The 22,626-nt window shown below is 28.5% G+C and overlaps 4 protein-coding genes and 1 long non-coding RNA gene across 7 annotated transcripts; 3 read left to right on the top strand and 2 right to left on the bottom strand.

The window, feature by feature from the left end:
- The first annotated feature begins 55 nt into the window (after window positions 1-55).
- Window positions 56-1,276, top strand: LOC124955059. Of its 3 annotated transcripts, none has more exons than XM_047508910.1 (4): window positions 61-258; window positions 381-465; window positions 534-615; window positions 699-1,276. In XM_047508910.1, exons 2-4 carry the CDS (start codon window positions 394-396, stop codon window positions 1,031-1,033), a joined length of 489 nt encoding a protein of 162 aa, XP_047364866.1. In that variant the 5' UTR covers window positions 61-258; window positions 381-393; the 3' UTR covers window positions 1,034-1,276. The 3 variants fall into 3 exon arrangements, with proteins under 3 accessions (XP_047364868.1, XP_047364866.1, XP_047364867.1); XM_047508911.1 differs by having other exon boundaries at window positions 62-196; XM_047508912.1 differs by lacking the exon at window positions 381-465 and having other exon boundaries at window positions 56-196.
- LOC124955056 (patched domain-containing protein 3-like) lies at window positions 1,044-6,190 on the bottom strand. Its single transcript, XM_047508906.1, has 12 exons — window positions 5,878-6,190; window positions 4,835-5,081; window positions 4,684-4,754; window positions 4,397-4,609; window positions 3,239-3,816; window positions 2,534-3,157; window positions 2,320-2,450; window positions 2,091-2,252; window positions 1,754-2,024; window positions 1,551-1,672; window positions 1,294-1,465; window positions 1,044-1,211 (listed from the first exon to the last, which is right to left on the bottom strand). Exons 1-12 carry the CDS (start codon window positions 5,976-5,978, stop codon window positions 1,186-1,188), a joined length of 2,718 nt encoding a protein of 905 aa, XP_047364862.1. The 5' UTR covers window positions 5,979-6,190; the 3' UTR covers window positions 1,044-1,185.
- A 1,150-nt stretch (window positions 6,191-7,340) lies between these two features.
- LOC124955058 lies at window positions 7,341-12,967 on the top strand. Its single transcript, XM_047508909.1, has 3 exons — window positions 7,341-7,633; window positions 9,306-10,279; window positions 10,810-12,967. Exons 2-3 carry the CDS (start codon window positions 9,310-9,312, stop codon window positions 11,340-11,342), a joined length of 1,503 nt encoding a protein of 500 aa, XP_047364865.1. The 5' UTR covers window positions 7,341-7,633; window positions 9,306-9,309; the 3' UTR covers window positions 11,343-12,967.
- Window positions 12,968-16,183: 3,216 nt separating this feature from the next.
- Window positions 16,184-18,104, top strand: LOC124955084. Its single transcript, XR_007102750.1, has 3 exons — window positions 16,184-16,760; window positions 16,856-17,155; window positions 17,676-18,104. It is a non-coding gene; the product is annotated as an uncharacterized LOC124955084 (long non-coding RNA).
- Window positions 18,105-18,611: 507 nt separating this feature from the next.
- LOC124955083 (haloacid dehalogenase-like hydrolase domain-containing 5) lies at window positions 18,612-21,812 on the bottom strand. The gene is made up of 3 exons (XM_047508984.1): window positions 21,561-21,812; window positions 20,000-20,817; window positions 18,612-19,925 (listed from the first exon to the last, which is right to left on the bottom strand). The coding sequence occupies exons 1-3, from the start codon at window positions 21,606-21,608 to the stop codon at window positions 19,613-19,615; spliced, it is 1,179 nt and encodes a 392-aa protein (XP_047364940.1). The 5' UTR covers window positions 21,609-21,812; the 3' UTR covers window positions 18,612-19,612.
- Window positions 21,813-22,626: the final 814 nt, after the last annotated feature.

Here is a 22,626-nt window from a genome sequence, read left to right as displayed (position 1 = left end):
CCCACTGAAAGATACCTTTCAATGATATCAAAAGTACAATAACAATTTTTCCGTTAGATGGCAAGTCGATCGCTGATGACGGAAGTGCATGGTAGAATTAATGTTCGAAGGGAATACCTTCGTGTGTTATTTAACTGTTTATTATAATATTTGAAAAATACAACATTGTTTAATAATAACATATAATTTTTGTAAAGTATGCGTAATTCTTTATTAAAAATTATAAAGCTTTATTAAAACTAAAAGTAACGAATCGTCGTAAGATATTTTCTACTTACATTCTAAACATAAACCATAACCTCAAAAAGAATAGTTATTTAAAATGAGTGTGTGTTAAATATAATTGAAATAAGTATTCTATTTCGTAATCTTTTAAATAGGAATATTTAATTTATGATGGAAAAGACCAAGGATTTTTTTCTTTCTGTAACAACGCGTGTTTTTAGTAACTGGACAGCATTGAGAGTACGCTATTGTTTGTATATTTTCATATCTAAACACAAAACTAATACTTATTGAAAATTTTATTTTAGTTGGCTGTCGAACATGGTATGGGATCTAGAGATAAAGCCAATGTATTTTGTCACTATATTACCGATTTTATATATATCAACGGTTTGTTGGAATTTATATTCTACTGAGAAATATAAAATGTGCTTTTATATATACAAATATCATAGATTAGTATTGGTTTTTAGAAGGACTATGCAGCAGTGAAATTGCGTGCGAACTAGAAGATTTCATGGATGAACAATTTAATACAGAACTTCAAGATTTAAGTTGTAAACAAGTAGCAGAAGAGTTATATAAATTTTATCGTTATTGTGTTGAGGGTAATGAAGCACAGGCTGTGATTGAGTTTGAAAAATTGTCGCCGTTACAACCATGGATTGTATCATGTTTACCAAAAAAAATTAATAAGGAATCTATTGCATTTGAAAATAATAGTGGTTCTGAAAGTGATGAAATAGAAGAAAGTATGGAAACTGAAGATACAGAATGGACACAAGTAAAGCCAAGGCGGAAAAAATAATTTCCAATGATTCAAGACACTTGCATGATGCAAAACTTTATTAAAAAAGAAAAGAAAAAGATTTATTGTAGTATACTTTTATTATTTTTCTTGCATCAAAGTTTCTTATAGTCAATTTCTTATTTATTCAGTCTTTGCAATAATTGGATCACTTAATTTTCACGCCCGCCTCCTGCATCTGTAAAGAAAATTAAGTACAATTTAATGTAATGATATCGAATATAGAAACTTAATATTTTACTATTTCTGTTGATTAATACCTTCTGCTTTGTTTGGTAAATGAACAGTGTAATACCCATTATTTTCTTTTACATCGCATTCTTTTGCAGTATTATATGATGTTTTTGTTTCGTTAGGTCCCAATAAACTTAAAATAATGGGTAAAAATAACAATCCATGAAATAATCCGAATGCTACCACAGCAGTAAATAACTAAAATAATAAAAATTTTATAGTTTTTTTAAATACATATATTATACATGTATTTTATCTAATATATGTAAATATTGAATCGTACTTTGAAGAAGGCACTGAAGAGATATGCTTTACTAGAAGCTAGTAAAATAAACGCAAGAAAAGTACTAAAGCCTCCATTAAAAACAGGTGGCCCAATAATCTTCAATGTTGTAATAGCCCGTTCTGCAATTGAAACATATTTGCAGTATTCATAAAAAATACTCTTAGTAGATTGTTATATATGACGTGTAGTATCACATATACCATCTTTAGAACCCTTTCTTCTTATAAATTCTAATCCAACATGTGAAGCATAATCTACTGCTAATCCAATACAAAGAAGAACAAGAATACTAGATGAAATTTCAACGATCAAGCCTAAAAAGTGCATAGAACCTAAAAGATCAATTAGTGTAAATATTACACAACTAATGACCCAAAATGACGCTACTAAATTTCTCAATAGAAGTATTGTTACTAATCCAATAGATACTATTGCTAAACTCAAGTTTCTGACTAATTCTTCTCCAATTATCTGTAAAATAATAATGTTGTTATTAAAATTGAAAGTTTCTCATATAAAAGATCATATTTCACTCACCTTGTTAGCTGTCCATGATATGTATTCCGGAGAATATATCACTACATGAGAATGATCCTGAGATAAATTAGTAACTTTTACTAATTCACTCATAGATTGCATTGCTTTTATTTGATCTAACGTTCTATTAACAAGTACATGCTGTATTGGAATTCTGGAGGTCTGAAACATCGAAAGTTTGTAGTAAAATATATGTTAATCTTTATGAAAAATAAAAATATTTATATACCGTTATGTTGTAATCACCAATGGGTAATTTGTCAAATATAATATCTTTTATATATGCTTGACCTTCCGTAGTTAACAATAGATATTCCATAAGGAAACCATAGTATTCATCTTTACTCTCAATATCATGTCCTATAGGGAAAATGATAAAGAAATATATTCTACAAAACGTTTTACTAAAAAATATACTTTTCCACAATTTATATCTTTAGTACCTTTATTGGTATTATTTAACCACTTATCATATGCCACAAACCATGGATCCAAAGAATGATTGTTAATAAAAGAATTATTTTTTAAAGCATCGACCAATTGAAGTAAAGAATCATGATCTTCATAATAGTCTACGTCAGTCATATAAACGGCACCATGTTTACCATATGCGGGAAAATGTTCCTTTAACTTTTCGTTAAAGCGTATCGGATAAGAGTCTTGATTTAAGTACAAGAGTGGGTCGAAGTCTTGCTTCAACTGAAATATACCCCAAATGTTGACGCATACGAGACACACTGTGATAGTTATCACAGCGACTTTAACATATGTTTTCATTAGGAACGGTCCGATATAATTCTCGAAAATAATTTGTTGGAAATTTTTTTTGCTGCAATCATTCGGTTTCCATTCGGATCTGGGCCGACAACAGCAGCCATCCCTTTTACCTTCAAGTCGTCTCTCATCATATACCAAACAACTAACAAAAAAGGTCAATTCGAATATGTATAGAAATAATATTCCCATAGTCGCAAACATGCAAAATGATTTGAGAAATGGCATCATTGTCGTCATGCCAATTCCAAAAGCAACTAGATTCGTGAAAGATGTCACAGTAATAGACATGCCTATTAACAAAAGAACGTAAATTTATATCGCATTAAGACGAGAAAAAACGATCTTTAGAAGTATTATCACCATTGACATACCTGCGTGTTGAACAACTTTGGCAATACGCAGAGGAATCTCTAAAGCTTTGTCGCTCTCAGTTTGCATCTGAAGACTATGCATTATAACAAACATGTCGTCAACACCAATACCAAGTAAAAGAAACGGTAATACACGATGTAACGGGCCGTAAAAATATCCTAAGTAATAGCATACTCCGTAAGAGGATATCAACGCTTGACCAACAACGGAAACACCCATAAGGGAAAGGTACAATCTTTGTTCGATTACATTGCATCTACCGATCATGGATAGTACATAAATAGTGATCAATGATAATCCACAACATAGTATCGGCATATTGTTTATCATCACTTCATGTAAGACATCTTGAAAGCTCCTTGAGGAAACCGCATAAATCTCCATGCCCGAAGGTAGACTATGATTTCCATGGAGAACACGCTCAATAAATTGCAATTCCCATTCGGAAGAATGTGGATTTGATTTTTTCAGCATCCAATTCAGTATTGTTGCTTTTGCAGACTTCACGTTACTCATTTCGTCATACTCGATATCCGATAACAACGGTACGATATTATGCAGTATGTGGTTTCTAGATCTGAGCACATAACGATATATTTTTCTTTTCTCTTTTTAAACGTGCTAAATTCTGTAGTAGAGCCGAGGAAAATGTCGATGTCAATAAAAATGGAATATAAATATCTTTATCAATAATTCGTTCGCGCATTTATAAATAACTTTAATGAAGAATTCAATACAGAAAAATAGTAAAAAAAAAATAGTTCATGTAAACATACATTTCAATCGTCTTTGTTATTCAGTTGTAACATGCGTTCTGTGTTCCTAGTTTTTCAAACTGTTAAATGATATTCAAATCAGAAAGAATGAATGATTCTTTATGATGAAAGATAAATAATTGGTATTATAATAAGATGGCTACATAGAGAATATGTCTACATTAACGTTATTACTATTTTTGTGAACTGAATTTATAATTTCTTGATTTTATGAACAGATTTCATGAAACAGCTTATATTCTTTAATCGTCACGCGTTTAATTCGTCAACATTTTTCGGCTCTCATACGGAATTGGCCCAACAGTGTTATTAAGTATCTTCACGAATTCCTTCCAATTTATATTGATATAAGTATGTATGCAAAATAGCACATTAACTCACTTATCTCTTATTGCCTTCGTGACATCTTTTAATATTTTTTCTTTCGTTAACGCTGATATATCCTCTCCTTGCCAGAGTTTTAAAAGGGATTGATATATACATCCATCCTTCAACATGGTGTTGTTCAAATTCTGCATAATCTCGTCGGAAAACTCGAAATTTTGTGTATCTTCAAGCAGCGAATTTTCATCTTCCTCGAACCACGTTAAAAAACTATAATGAAGATCGTGATATTTCGTGTTAAATCAATGATCGATCAATCGATATTTAAACACGCAAACACTCACCTAGCGCATACATCCTTCCATGTATAATTGTTTACCACTATATTTTTCACAGCGTTCTCGATTTCACTGATCTACGATTGTAAAGTGTACATGTCATATGTATAATAAGTATGCCATCATGGAAGAAATATTATAGATCTTGTTTATATACCGATTGTAACACTTCCGGTTCCAAAATATTCGGTGCAGTAATGATGATACTTTCGTATCTGAGATCATCCCTAAAATGTTTTTGAACCCAAATTGCATCTGCTCGTACTTCTGCATTCATTGGCACACAAAGTTCTAAATCGTCGACTTCTTCTTTCCAGAATATCATTCCAGGACAACATATGCAATTGATGATGAAGGACACGAGTAGCCAAATCCATGGTTTTTTTCCTATACTGAGGCCAATTCTGAAAGAAAAATTGTTTGAACAAATGATCTCTCGTATTATTTCGCAAATTAACCTTTTCTTTTTGAAATGAATAAAAGTTAAATCGTAAGCACACACTAACATCGAAGTGTCGATGTAGCGAGTAGCGAAAGATTATGTGTACGTGTGTGCTTTAAGAATAAGACGATTCATAGAACGACAAATTATCTTTAATTCGGTTAATTAAAATATGCTTGGACAATGAACTACGCTCTTTAAATTCAACGATCTATTCCTTATATCAATATAATTATAAGTTATGTATTAAAACACCGATCTCTCGGAAAAATTTATTCCTTCGTTGTCAAAGTCTTGTCAAATAATTGAAATTCATCGCAATTTACTCGTTAAAGCCTTCGTACATCTACGTATCGTTACATTCAATCTCTTAGATTTAAACTCTTTAGACAGAATTATGTTTCGAAAAAATGTTCACCGATTTTATTGCTGATTATTTATTATTATCGTATTAATGAGCGATTCTAATAAATGTACCATATTATGATTCAATAACAATATAACATATACAGAAGTTGATATGTGTTCTCCGAAAATTGTTCGTGAAGAAAAACTTTTTTTATGTTAAATTCAGTAAAAAGCAACTTTATGGCTTGAGACAGGAATAATATCTAAAACAAATACTAATATCGTTATAACATAAGATTGCGTCAATTTCATGATAAATAAGGACATATATCATGCACGAAATCTATTTTGTTCTGACAAACTAAGGAAGAATTTAACAATCGATTAATCCAGGAATCTTTTCAACTCACCGATAAAATATTTGATCGGAGTTTAATTGGAAATTAAAAATCGATTCTTTCAAGCGTTTCCATATTACATTTACGGTCGAACTCTTTGAATCATTTTCCATAATGGCGTCCGATCGTTGGGGCTCGGTCACTCTTCGTGTCCAAATGTTGACTGAAGAACAACGCAAGTTCTAACGTGGCATACGAGCACGATGGCATGCATGTGACGAACGATGGAAGTAATCTACTACAATTATATAACTCGCGTTGGTCTCTCTTCTTCTTCTCTTTCTCTCGTTTCATTCCTATGGACGTTACTCTACCCCGAAGGGCATCGAGTAAGTAGGTGTAACGAGATATGTACGAGATTTGTTAAAGAGATCCATTTGTTTGCTTCCTTTTGTCTTTTATGCTTTTATCATACACACTCGATATTTTTTGTTTTTTTGATCAAAAGTTTGATATGAAAATATGATATAGTTCTCAGACAATGTAGTTACCAATTTCTTCTTTTCTCCTTCCTTTTTTGCTAAAATTTCTAATATCTAATATCTTTTAATATCTTCTATTATTTAAATCGTGTAATATTGATAATAAAAAATTGATTGATTACGAACCAACTTAATGTTGGTACAGTATTATTAAAAGTTTATTATAGACTATCGTTATTGTGTTATTGTGCGAATATGTTAATAGAAGTAAATTATAAATCAACGACAACCGTATAAAATATATCAGGATTTAGATGGAACATCATCATACCTATATATATACACATACATACATACAAACGTATATATTAATCTATATAAGATAATACTTACTACTATGACTTAATACTAATTTTCTATAGGCAATTTAATTAACTCAAAGATTAATATACCTATATATAACGTGTATAAAAAATCTATTAGCATCGACATTATAATGTTATGTATTGCTTATGAGCAATGAGATCGAAGATCAGTCACTGTAAATCCTATTCGCATTTGCCCTCATTTATATCGTTTATGGAGGTTAAGCAAATCACTAAGTCCGTATCTTCCATCGATGGAAGATCAAAAGTAAGTGAATTCAATACAACCGCGAGAGTGGAAGTAGGTCCCTCGCGGTAAGTAACCGTTATTCAGTTTCTGCATTGTCAACAAACTATTTTCGTACGTTTATCGGCGGATTACTGATCTCTCCTCCTTGGAAAATATCTTTACATTTACCTTTCTAGTTTTTAACCGTTACACTACTCATAATAAACTCATTTTTTTTAAATCATTTATGTTAATCCGAAAATTGCCGTTAAATTGAAATTGCCAACTAGTTCAGAATTTTTTAAATCATTTTTTCAACCGTTTCTTACATTTTTAATACAATCCTTAATTTGTCAATGATATTTACTGAGTAAAAGACATCCGAGTAATGATGTATTTTATGAATGACAGCAATTGATGTAGAATTGTGAACTTGACTAACGTAATATTAAACGCAGATCGTGCAACAGGTGATGTAAAAGTAAAGAGGGGCGTGTAGCAAGCAAAGTAGGGGGTCCTCGAAGTGAATGCCTTTCTCATAATGCGTGGACCTTCTTAGTCTTCCTGGTCTCTTTCCAACCGATGGACGGATACCTCACGCGTACTACATTACTCACGATTGAAATAGCGAAAGGTGTGAAGATCAAGTCAAGAAATATTAGGATAATAGCTTAAACGGTGCTGATTTACGGACTAGTCACGCTTCGTTGATCCATCGAGAGAAGACAGTCGCGTGACGCTACTCGAGCAATGTAAGTAAACGGGGTTCGTTGAACGTTTGTGTTAAATACCGTCTATCTTCCCGAACAATTAAAAAAACTATTTTCGAATTAAAACAAAAAGGATTTTTATGGCGAAAAAAGAACACGAGAATCGTGAAAATTTTTGTACAAAACTATAAATTTTTTCAAATTTCGGTCGAACATTGAATTCATAATGAATTAACGGTTTTAGAAAGCCATCAGACATATAGCAACGAATACATCATAATAAATCTCTGAAGAGATTCACTCCGTAAAATAAAAATTCGGTATTTATTATTGATTGTTTATCACGGTCGCATTTATAAATAAATGGAACATACAGTTTTTGGAGATATTTCTAAAACATCTTTTTTATTTCTTGTTTATTTAATCACGTTGTTATTATTCTTTTTCTTTTCAACCTCGTATAAATAAATTTGATTTTAAATAGGTAAATAAAGACAAAAAGAAAAGAAAAAATAAAATCCATAATTGTATCCAGTTCTAGTGTTTCAAAAAATACCTAAAATTTATGTAATCTTGAAACAAAGTCCGACGACGAAAACTACGATGACGACATTTGAATCGACCATAGTTTCGTTTTTATATGGTAGCATACTTTCTATTGAGCAAATCACAATCTCGTAGGTGACCTTGAAGTTGGTTCAGTCATACAAGACTGAACTTCCTCTCTTAATATTGGGACAACTCTCCTTCCTATAACACTCTCTCTTAATATTGGGACGACTTTCCTTCCCATTTCGATCATTCTAGTCATCAACATCGGTTGTTCGAACATTCTATTGTTCCGTGATGAAATAGAAGGCTAATATTAAATAAAACATTTATCTTTTTTTTGAACCATAACATCTAATAATCTTTTAATGTATCATATAATAATTAAATCTAGTGAATTATCTAGTTAATTAAAATTATTTGAAAGATATTCCAATTAACAGTTATGCAATCTGAAAGAACAAATGTTATACATATATTAATATATATAATATAATGTATAATATAATATATGTATACTATTTATATATATTATAATATATGTATAATATAATACATGTTATACATATGTTAATTTAAGATATGTTAACAGTCTTTTATCTCGAAGAAGATAAACATATTTGTAGTTTCATTCACAAAACAAATTTATAGAAGTTTGCGCTGCAAAAAATACGCTGGATGATCTTGACCTGTAGATGCGTAGGCACGTCCACTTTGTCATTTATATGAATTAAGTAAAGCAGTCTCTTTCGCAATAACTAAGAAATAATTTCTGCGTGAATCCATGTTAAAAACTAATTTAAGTTAAATATTCGATTTATAAAACATGTAAATGAGAATACCATAACATACGGATGTTTCTGTCTTAAAATTCTTTTCATGACACGAGGAGTATCCGCAAATGCTTTATTGTTCCTCGATTATTCAGTATGAAATGGTGTAAGTGGCACAGTACAACAGAACAACACGAAGTTACGTACGATTGAGCTCCATTCTAATTAGCTCACGTAAAAGCTATTGAGAACCTTCAATGAAGACGGTTTTCCTTTCTATATATATGTATATACCATAATTATTGATTATCATATAAATTGTGTCGAAAAGAAAAATATAACATCAAGAAATGAGGATCATTTAAATGTTAACGTTTGCATTTTGTTTTTAGTATCATGAAAGAGATAATTATTTTCGTTATCCTCGGGATTGGAATTGCTCAGACGCAGCTCAACTATGAGGGAAATCCGTTAACAGAAAATACGGAGTATACGGCCGAGGAGTCGCAAATTTCATCAAAGATCGTTGAATCATCAACGAATGGAACGCAAAAGTTGTATCCGATCTTTCACGAGAGCAAGGATGTTGCTTTAAAAGATACGATGCTTAAAGAAGACGGGTTCGATCGACAAATTTTGGAAAATAACTTTAATCACGCTGGAATATCCGCATCAATTAATGTTGCATCAGCTCGAGAACTTCCAGATAATGTTTATAGCAAAGTGCAGAAACCTCAGATACTTGAAACCATAACGAACACAGTTAAGACACCTGCGGAAATAGCATTGAATACATTTCTGAATTCCAAGACACCTGAGGAGTCTCAATTGTCCTTGGATTTTTTTCTGCAGAATAGTCAATCCCAAAATAATCAATGGCCAACGTCAAATATTATTGTTCCTCAAAATCAACAACAGCAGATGCAAATTGTATCGCAAAATGATCAACCAATACAACAACAATTGATACGAACCACACCGAAAGTAATAAAACAAATTTCATCGTATCCACAAATAAATCCACAACAACAACAATTGGTGGTAGCTCCTGTGCAAAAACAAGTGCTTTTACAGCCTCAACATGTGTTACAAATGCCTGGACAAACTTATGGTTATGCGGCACAATATACAGCCAATTCTCAAATATTGCAACCTTCTCAGAATATTCAAATGAGTCCAGTGATACCAAATCAAACGATATTGAAACAATCACCTTTTTCTTCGGATCCTCTTGAAGAAATTCAAGCAAGGAGCGATGTTGTTACTCCGATGATGTGGCGTCAACGTAACAGATGGATTCGAGGTCAACCATATCCCTTTCCTCAGCCTAAAATCGGTGGTGTCTTATCAAAAAGTCCTGTCGTAGGTAAGATAAATCTAAAACTTTGATAAAAAAAACGGTAGTAAGAAAATAAATCAGATTATTCCATCTAAAAATGATCATGTTTCGGAATATTTTTTGTCCTTTTTCATTTTTTAACACTTCGTAGTACAATTCATTCTAATATTTATAGTACAAATATCAATATATTCATTCTAATAGTACCAATATATGATTATTAATGGTGCGTTAATTTTTTATATTGCAATATCGTAAATTAATCAACAATTTATTATCATATCTGATTTTTCGTTATGCCCATTCGCTGTTAAGTATATTATTAGTCATAAAACTAATAAAATATATTATACATAAATAAAGTTTCGTTGCCGTCATATTGGCCATTAAAACACGTAGTAATATAAATTGCTTTTTTTTTATGAAGATAAAGCTAATTAAAATATATTAAATCGATCAATCATCGACATACTAAAAAGGTAAAAAAAGATTTCAAAACGTATTCGTTTCGTATAAAATAATCGAAAATTTCAGCGATTTCATTCTTTCTTCCATAGCACCGTTCCCACGTAAAGGTCCGGTTGAATTAATTTACACGAAACCACCTGGATATCATCGTTTTCCACATCATGGGCTTTCCTACGAAGATTCTAAAGTTTGGTTCCCTGATGCGAATGGTCCACCTCCATCCAGCGACGTATATTACTCCCAATTATACGCTCAATCTTATGATCCCCATTACTACAATTACATTGCTAAGACTGGCAAGATTAAGCCCCATCTTTATGGCAAATTGGGCAAGTACCCTGAACACGAAGACGGAGGAATTTGGGCGGAGCTCTATCGAGGTTTCACGAAACATGGGTTAAAAAATATCATGACACCAGGATTCCTCTTAGGTATGACACTGCCAATGATCACTGTGATGCTTATGGCACTTGTACAAAAGCGATCATTTGGGAGATACGATTCGAGAAATCTTCAGGATGTAGATAATCTTCAAGAATACCTTGAACGTCTACAACGAGCCATGGAATGCTATGAAAGAAAGAGAAGGAAAACTGAAGAAGTTACAACAGATGAGTGTTGAAACGCTACTACTCGAGTAAATAGCCGTTCATTGACCGAGACCCAGTGACAGTCCGTTTCATAAACTTTTTCCTCTTCCTTTTCTTCTTTTCATACTGTCCAAAATCAGCATTCGATCTATCTTCGTTTCGCATCGGGATATTACATAAAACAATTTATGTTTTACTATATACGAACTCGTATCAGGGATAATTATAAGTTGATAGAGTAGTATTTCAATATAAGTCGATGAAACAATCAAATCGGAAAATTACGATGCAATATTTGATTTTTCTTTGGAAAAAATCTTATTCTAGATCTATATGATAAATATGGACAATGTATATATGTACTTTAATGTATTTAATTACTAATTACTTATAATCAGATTTGCTTACCAGTTTATAGAATAGAATAATTTTTGGAGAATAAATTTTTATTAGATTTTGATAAGACGGTGCTTCAATTAATCCTATCTTTAACTTTTTTATCTTTTTCGATTAATCTTGCTTTTCTTTTGATCTTACGAGTTATCGCCCAATTTACGCTACTACTAATACTCGGCCTGATGTAATTGACCTTGTTCTTACAGTCGGACCAATCTTGAATACTTTCACGAATGTATATACACGATTAAAATTGTAACAGAGCAATATTTCAAAGAACTTTTCTTGAAAAGTAAAATAAAAATTAAGAACGATATAGATCAAATTTATATAAACTGTCGGATGATAAGCTATTTTAATACTTTTTTTTTTTCTTCAACAGGCGAATCCACAAATGATTTTAACTAAATATATCCAATATAATCGATCTATCTATTAATCGAACTATCTATCAACTCTTGTTTCATAATCTGTGCTATTTATATACATATACATACATATGTGTATATGTAAATAAATCAAACTGTTTCATGGTATAAAAATTTAAAATAATATTCAAAGTCTATTTAAGATAAATATTATATATAAATGTAGGTTAAATACTATATCTACCAAGACAAGTTTATGTCCGATTAATAATTTCAAGAAAGTAATCGCATATTCTTCCACATAAAAATAAATTTATCGAGATCATCTTTATAGATAACGCGGTACTTGCATATGCGTCAGTAGTTATAATTTAATTTCATCCTCATATACAAGTGGTACCAGCTTGAATAATCTCTCCGCATATCTACCATAATAGAATTATTTAATCGAACAATTGACGGCTCGACTTTACAGGTCATGAGATCCAGGCATCGTATATTGTGCCAGACAAACCAGAATGATTATTAATTTCGAGCTATTCTTTATTTGAGCACCGTAAAGAAAATAATATATCGATAACGATAATAAAATAATAATAAAAGCTGAATGAATAACTATTAATCGATAATTGTCTTCATCCTGAAAAATTAAATGTTATTCTTATATACGTAATAAATAGAAGAAAAATCTTTTATATACTACTATTCGCGAAGATTTTCATAAATACTATCCGATATTGTATAATTGTATAGTATAGCTTTAACATCTAAACATCTAAACAAATAATAGATTTTTTATTTTCTTGAACGATTATTTATATTGTCTAAAAATTAAAATATATATATGCAAGTATAATATATCTTGACCAGTTATATGAATTGTTACTGTTATTAATTTTATATATGTGATCTATATTAAAGGATATAAAATAAATATAATAAAACAATATTTTTATATGCATAAGATTCTTTCACTAATATATAATAATTAGTCAAGTAAACAATTACGTATATTATTATTTTATATATTTATGTATATTATATATTTTATATTACATACATACATATAATTATATATAGGGTATCCCAAATTTAGGCGATCAAACTTCACCAGTGCATTTTATAAATACTATAGAAATAAACAAAATATTATATAAACATTGATGAATTATAAATTAAAATTTTCTAAAAAATGTTAATCATCAGTTTTACATGGTTTCAATTGAATTTTTATGCAAAGGAATAAAAAATCTTGAATTATATCAGTAAAACACAATAGCCTAAATACACGTGAAATTTGTATAGGAATTAAATTTTTCCCGTTTTCTTTCATTTATATTTACACATGTGAAATATTGTTTCGTGAATCTAAAAATATTTGACAAAAAAGTATCTCTTTTATATCTTTGTACAAGAGTGAAATTTTTTCTGTTTTTGTTCCTTATTCTAGAAAATGATAACTAAAAGTATTTGAAATGTTATTTAAATGTAAAAAAAATATATGCTTTTCGACACGCTTTAATATTAAGATAAAAGAATAAAATTTGAACGTGATTTATTTTCTTATTTATTTCGAGATGAATTAAAGGTATTCATTAAATGCAAAATAATGACTAATACACACACACACACACACACACACATATACATATAATTGATATAATAATTGAGTTGACTAGATTATGGTTCTAATTAATTGCAAGGTATGAATCTATTTTTCAATTACGTAAACCATATGTACATATATCTCCTTTCTTTTATAGATATGTATGTTTTATTTTTGTAATATAACAGACTATTTCGAAAATTTCTTCTTCTTCTGAAAATTTTTTATATTATGTACCTACCATAGAAAAAGTTATATTTTTGTAGTGGAACTTTTTTAATTGCGTTCGAAGTGATTTTTTAAGATCGAGACGAAAAAGGAAATGTCACGAGAAATATAACCATTTGAAGAGAAGGTATAGAGAGAGAGAGAGAGAGAGAGAGAGAGAGAGAGAGAGAGGGAGAGAAAGAAAGAGAGAGAGAGAGAGAAAGAAAGAAATCATAGTTCATGCAAAGACAATAGAAAGGAGCATTAAAAGAAAGGTGAGAAAAATAAATATGTAGCGAGTGGTTTGCCGACTTTTCTCTTATTTATTATTTAAAGTGAAATTTTCTAGTAATTATTTCCAAAGTATCATCATCATATTTTAATTTATTCTAGCAAATATTTGTGTAAATACCATTACTTTTAATGTAGGTATCAGTAGTGTATCAATACTATTTTAATTTAAGCAATTAATTCTGTATCTTTGAATAGGTCATACTTATAGTGTTTTATAAATAAAAAAAGAAAAGAAATAACTAGACAGACAGAGAGAGAGAGAGAGAGAGAGAGAGAGAGAGACCAAAGGGTTATCTAGCGGCGTATTGTATATCACGGTATAGACAATATCATTCTCTTTGTTTGCCAAAGGTCTTTAGGATGCTAAATTTACTTGCTATTCATTGGTTAAAGCAATCAGAAATTCATTAATTGAATATATTCATAAAAATTTAAGACAATTTTTCTATTCTATTATTGAAAAGTATATTATAGTTTCTAAAATTTCTTTAGCCGCGATAACCTGTTTGCTAGAGCGGGACAAAAAAGTTTCCGGACCAAGAAATGAATAGTGGAGAGAAGGAGAAACATTCCTACTCTTTCTATTTCGCACGTTACATGCTTCTGCAGTAAGTATTAGCCATATACATAGTAAAAATTTCAATTCATTTAAAAAAATTGATACTCTTAAAAAATCGAAATCGACGAAACGATTTTGTAATAATCAATCTAAAAATCGTAAATATATATAATTTTTTATGATTTTTAGATTGATTTTTTGATTTCAATTTTTTAAATATATTTCTTATGGAAGTATGTGTGTGTGTGTGTGTGTGTGTGTGTGTGTGTGTGTGTATTTTGTCTTCTTAAGCCAAAGTCATAGATATGTAATTTTATAAATTTTAAACTCTATTCTCTTAAATTTTATAAATATTAAACTCTATAATTCTAAAAAAGCTTAGAGTATTGTCATTATTGCATTATTACGTGTAGATTCAATTACTTTGAATATAATTACAAACACTGAAAAATATTCATATTAAATTTATACAAACTAGAAATTTGCACATTTATAAGTTTAAGATAAGGATGATGTTATACATATACACACATATACGTATGATTAAATGATCAAAGCCGTAAAATTTGTTAACATTTTATAATTGTAATAAAAAAATATTTATTTCATATCATATAAATAAATAATAACTTTTATTTTGAGATAAAGATATATTTAATTATTTATTTTAATTCCAATTGCCATTACAATGAGTTTAAAAATAATAAATGCTGTATGTTAAATGAATTATTAGAAAGAACGTACACTTCAACTATTGATTATTGTCTAAAAATTATCAGATTATTTAAATGATCTTTTTGTTAATGGCAAATTAATTTTCTAACATCAAAGACCATCAAATAGCATCATTTCTTCGACATACAATCAAGTAGTTACGGTAACAAAATTTAAATTAAAGAAAGAAAAATCGATTCTCGATTCTTAGGATAAAAAATGGAACAGTAAAGATTCGATTCAAAAAAGCGATCTTATAACCACAAGAATCGAATTGAACATCCTTGAAGGTTATCACACACAAAATTCCATAAAGACGTAAGACATAAATGTAAGAAAAATCAATCGAGTATTGAGCTCATCGTAATTTTCACTTTAGTCCATAAAACTTAAAATGTAAAATCGAAAAATTCCGTAAGGATGAAATTTTTACGATTTACGTCTTCTAGACAACCAATCACAAGTCATGAGAGCTAAGCGCTTTACTTTGAAATTTAATATCAAAGTAATTTAGAAAGCTAAGAGAGTTAGAAAGCTAATGAGTATTATATGTTAATGAGTGTTATATGTTAAGATATATTATATTTTATTTAATATTAAGATATATTATATGTTATATAATTATATAATATATATAATATATATATAATATATATATATATATATATATATATATATTATATATATAGATATATGTTCATATGTTTGTTTTAGAAATATGAGTAAATATAATGTAATATGTTCAATAACTTTGAAAATGAACTTTAATTAAGAAAAAAGACCTTAATTTAATATAATACATTTTGCGGCATGAAATACTTACTTTTGTTAATATTTAGAAAGTGTGTGTGGCTACCCTGGTATGTAGCATAGGCTGATTACTTTTAATTAAACATATTGACAAGTGTTCGTTGAAAATTATGAAATTTTCTGAATTTTACTATAATGTGAATTGTAATATAACAAAACAAAGAGCAACCTATGTATTATTGTCTTTCGAGAACGATAAAGGTTAATAAACCATCGAAAAAACTTCCAAAAAGTAAATTGAAAAGAAAAAAACATTGGAAGCATGCGTTGAACAATATAACCTTCCAACTATATCAAATATTTGTGGATCAAGTACATATAATCTAGTTGTATTATTCACTAGCATGGATGATTCACAAGATTCGGAGGTATAAGTAAGGATATATTTACTGGCTTGGATCAACCAAATAAATATAATTTTTTTTATAAAGATGGGTAAATCGTGCTATCTGTCTAATAGAAAAGCATCAAAAACTGGAAATATTTCATTACACAGGTAAGAGAGTGCATAAGAAATATTTATATTATTTTATAGATTTCTTATAATAAATAACCGAAAATAATGTATAATCAATTTTGGTTTTCCAAAAGATTTGACTGTATATCAAAAGTGGTTAAATGTTCATGGATTGACCTTAAACGATGATGAATCATCTATTTATATCTATTCTATCCACTTTATTGAAATGGATATTAATAGATATAATACTTTTGGAAGAAATTAATCTATAATTAAACCTGGAGTAGTTCCTTCAATGTTTATAGCAAATTATCTTATCATAAAAGAAGAAGTTGATGATTTGTCATCAGAAATACTTGCAAATGTGATTATAAATGATAATTTTGGTGGATATGAATATATTTTGTTGAATAATGAAAATAAAGTTGAAGGTAAATCTAAAAGTATTTAACGTTCAGAATGTCTTGATATGTTTTCGTTTTTGAGTGTAATTTATAATTTTATTTATATGCTAGTCTTATGTATGTCTATAAAAATTATATATTCCAATTTTATATTTAATCATTTAAACATAACATCTTGCGCAAAGTAATTTTTTCTGTCTCATTTCATTGGTAACCCTTTTACTTATAGGAATTGACAATATAGTCTTATTATATAAATAGCTATTTGTAATTATTATATATTAACCAAATATATATATATATATATATATATATATATATATATATATATATAGTTGGCATGCACTTGTATATATATATATAAAATATATAACATATATAAAATATATATTTTATATATGTTATATATTTTATATATATATATACAAGTGCATGCCAACTATATATATATATATATATATATATATATATATATATATATATATATTGATATATATATATTGATATAGTAAATAAATAAAGGCTGATATATAACAAAATTTTACAGATTTCACGATGTTGAAATTTTCTGCAAAGAAAATTCAAGAGTACAGAGTACAAAAGAATGCGATGGAAACTAAAAATTCTTCTAAAAATTGAAAGTAGCAGCAAAAAGATTTTGGAAGCTGCTATCATTCAACAAAATGATTCAACAACATATAAATCTCCAACTAGTGTTTTATTGAGTTGAGATGTGTGTGTGTAGTAAATTGTAAATTATTATTTTAACCCGACAAAATTTGGAATTTCTTTGGAATTTTGTTCAGAATTATCAAGATTTATATATAATAATACTTCGAGTGTTCATTAAGTCGACATGTGTGAACATAATTCGTCTCTATCTTATAGTCATGAACATTGTCATAGTAATGCTCATAAAGAGTTTATTTTCATAAACTCCTGTGGCTTTCATAGAGAATAAAGGTAGAGGAAGAAAGGTATAATAAATAGAAGTACAATTTACTAAAATACATTCTAATTTGTTCCATAAAAGTCACAGGTTCTATTGAGAGAAATTTTTATAAATCGAGAGATCTAGCTAAAAAAAAAAAAATTTTTTTATTGAATCGTAATATTCTATGCATTCGTTAACTTTTCACATGTATTCGCTAGTGAGATATTTCATTAAAATTCATGGTTCATTATTATGCACATTGGACTTCTTAAAGAAACTTTTTATGTGTACTAATCATAATAGCAAGATAAAAAAACGAATTATTAACTTTAACACATATTATTGATTCTACTAAAATAATTTTAATTTTTTGAAACATAATTTAACATTATATATGAATTTATATATTCTATTATGTAAGTATAATGTACGATTTATATTTAATATAACTTGCTATTTTTATAATAAATCCAGGAACTATAAAACAAATATATACGCATGTGAAGATGTGTTTATGATAAATTATAAAATAAGAAAAAACAAATTTGCCTCTTTTTCTCTCAATTTTTCTAATAGCAATAACAATACAGTTATATGCAACAATGTATAACAGTTTTTCAATCGTTTGATAATGATGTAACGTATATTAAAATCTGTATTTCATAGAAATTATGAATACTAGAATGCCCATTATTTTACAATAATGTTAAAAACAACATAAAAGCTGTTCAGTAAGACTAGATTGGTTTAATGCATGATGCTATTTTAGCAATATATACTACAGTTTATATGATTGTGAAGTCCAACTTCTTCTTTTTACCTATTAATGATGCACTACATATAGCTATATAACTTGCATAATTTCATATCGATAAAGCTTGTACTCAATATCTGAATTAATTTTATACATAATTATAACAACTCTGATTATTGAAAGATTGATGAGCATTTGGCATATAATGAGCGTAAATTAAATCTATAATTAGAAAACTGTAATTCAGTAACTGTAACTTAATTGAGTGTGCGCAAAACATATTTTTGTACAGATCATATATTCTTAGACCTATATGCTAGTCATGAAGTGCTTTCCTACTATACTTATGAATTATATAAATCAATAGAATTTGCAATTCTTTATCTAGGAAATATAGTGGTTCTAATGTTTATTTATTTAGTACCTTTGTATATACTTTATGAAGTGGAATTATAGATCTTGTGATATAATGAATATCTTAAATATATTGATGGTAATTTCACTCAATTAAAATAGTCATTATCTTTTTTCTTTTTGCATGATTAGAATAAAAAGGGTACAATAGTTAAAAAATATTAAAATATACTTAAGAAATCATAGTAAATAGAGTTTATGTACCCTTAGCCTTTTTCTCTTATCAAATTTATATTGCTTTGGAACATTGCCTTTGAAAAAGGCTTATATTATCTAATTATGAACTAATGCATCAATTATATCATCAATACATTAGCTTTTGTATCAATTTAATATCACCAAATCTTTAATTGGAAGATTAGAGATAATGGAACAAATTACTTCAATCAAATTTTTCCTCTTTAAATACAAGATCAATTGCATCACCAACGTGATCAACAATGAAAGCTGGTTTACATAAGCCATCCTCTACAGGTAAAAAATCTCTAGGACTATGTTCGGTTATAAATTGTGAATTTCGTTGATGTACACCAGTTTCAACTAAAATGCTGATACATGCTTTTGCACTAGGTCCTTTCATGTTTTTCCCTAACAATTTTTCTAAGCTACGAGATTTAGTACCTTCACCAGCTTCATAATGAGATAAATACTTATCATAAAGATTTGCACCAAAAATATCTGTATTAATGTTATCTCTGAAATAGAATTTAAATATGAATAATTTATTAACATATTGCATCATAAATATAAAATAATTTATAAATCTTACCCAATGGCATAAATAGTATCAACATTATGTTCTATTCCAATGGTTTTAGCATGTTCTATCAACATATGGCTTGCGTGATAATATGTAATTTCATTAGGTTTTCCAACTAGAGCAGTATACAATAAGTCTTTTCCTGTTACTTTTTTGTACAATTGTTCGAGACACAATAGAAAGGCACCATGGCCGTACCTAGGAATTGGTGCTTCTGATACCCATAATAAATCCATATTACATGCCAAAACTGGAATGTGCGGATATGGAATATCACTGGGCAATTTATTTGGCATTCCATTGGTCATTAAAAGATCCACTATTAATTGCAATGGAGTTTCCCAAGATACCGGTTCACTGAATAACAGGATACCTTCTATTCTTGGAAAATTTGGATCTACTGGTCCGCACTGTGGATTTCTCTTTAACATATTGACATAATCCAAACTTGGAAAGTTTTTCACGAGTTCTTCAATTGTCATAGTTTTCTTAAAACCCAACTCTTTGGCTATTTCTCTGACTGGACCTTGTCCTGATATAAGAACTTGCTTATCATGAAGTTCATGAAGCATTTGCAATGGAGAATGAGCTAAGATAACTTGTGATTCTGATATTTCAAATCCAATCCATTTGGATAAATCAGCTGCTTTTTGACTACGTAAAGCATTTCCACTGTTTGTAACAAAGACAGTAGGAACACGAAATTTGCCATCCTCTCCTCTAAGTTTTTTAAAGGATTCTACAACTGGTGGTAAAACATTTTTACCACGCACTATAACTCCATCAATGTCAAATAATAAACCAAATTTTGGTTTAGAGCTTAAGTTCTGAAAATAAAATAAATAGATAAATAGATAAATTTTACATAAGTTAAGATTATTTATTCAGATTGTATTGTATTTATATCATACTTTATGTTAGAATAAGACTTTGAAATACATTTCAATGCCACTAGGCAATTATAAAAATATACTTACCTTGTTGGTAGAGACATTAGGTAAGTATATTTTTATACCAAATGGCGAAATACATACAGTGTGTGTATATATATATACGCACACACATATACGGTATGGTCAAAGTCCAAATACCCATGCACATTTTTACAAATAGAAAAAATAATAAATTTTAAAACCTTAAAGAACTAAATAGGTCATTGTGTCAGTAATTCTACTTGTATTTTATCATTTTTACTTTATTATACATTTTATTATGTTACAATATTGTTACAAAACAATGCTGTATATACTAAAATACAATAATAGAGAAACAAAACTAGACAATTAAAAAGATAAAAGACATTCAAATATAAAATAGAAAAGAAATATAACATAATGATACATAAATAAAGATAAGAAGCAAACGAATATTACAGAATAATACAAATAAAATTACTCGAAATGATTGAAGTTGATTTCAAATAACGATATGATTCTTGTTATCATTGATTGGATATATTGTTGGGAAATGCCAAAAAATTAAAAATAAAAACAAGCGAATGTGTGCATTATGCGAATTCAAGGGTAGGGCAGGAGACGAAACAAATTGAATGATGACAACGTAAACTTACTCTGACTCCGAAAGCTCTCGCGATACCCGATCGTAATAATATTTTCATTATTATTAATTCAACCACAACAATTAAGAAATAAAAAACGAGAGCTTATGAGTATCTAAAAAGTTATCTTTTGTTTATAAGTTTAACTCTCAATTACTATGTTGCGCAGATGTATTATTCATAGTGCCAAAACTTTGAGGTTATAGCCGATCTAGAAAATCAACCAAACTCACACTACGTTGTGATCATAGTTTTCGTAAGTACCGTAAGAGTGTGTTTTCTCAATATATATGCAGGAAGCATATTCGAATATAGCACAGATCGTATGCAATATTTTTAAAAAGTTCAAAAGAAAACATATTCTGCTCAGGAAATATTACAGAAAATAAACATAGTAATACAAATGAAATTTGAAAATATGTATGATATAGAAAATAAATCAATTCAGTAATAATAACATAAAAATATTGAAGTTCATATCAAATTCTATTATATCTAATAAACATCTTATAAAAAAATAAGATTGATTTTTCCACAATTATGGAATCTCTTTTAAAAGTTTCGTGAGTTGTTTTACTCGTACATATTCATATGTTACGTAAAGTTAAATAAGAAACAAAGTTTGTTATTATGAAATATATATATATTCATTATTATGAAATATATATATATATATATATATATATATATATATATATATATATATATATATATATATATACATGACAATAGATTTAGGAAAATGAAAATAATTGATATCTTAATAACGGTTGCATGAATTTTCTTCTGCAACCCTATGTTATTCTTTATTTATATTTGTAAATTTAAAAAATCGGGATCTCAATAATTGTTACATTGATTTTTATGGTCCTTATGAGAAAATAAAATACAAATGCCCCTCATATTCATATCTTGCAACTTTAAAGGTTTTATTTTTGCCACATTTTTTTATAATTTTGAATTTCATCGACTATATTATAATCGAAAAATATATAATTTCTAAAATACTTTGTATATATAATATATTTTATAGTTGCTAAAATACAAATATTATATATGGTAGGATTAATAAGTGTAT

The sequence above is a fragment of the Vespa velutina genome, chromosome 17, assembly GCF_912470025.1.
Source record: "Vespa velutina chromosome 17, iVesVel2.1, whole genome shotgun sequence".
Lineage (NCBI taxonomy): Eukaryota > Metazoa > Arthropoda > Insecta > Hymenoptera > Vespidae > Vespa > Vespa velutina.
Note: the sequence above shows the minus strand (reverse complement) of the source record. Positions and strands in the feature narration are given on the sequence as shown.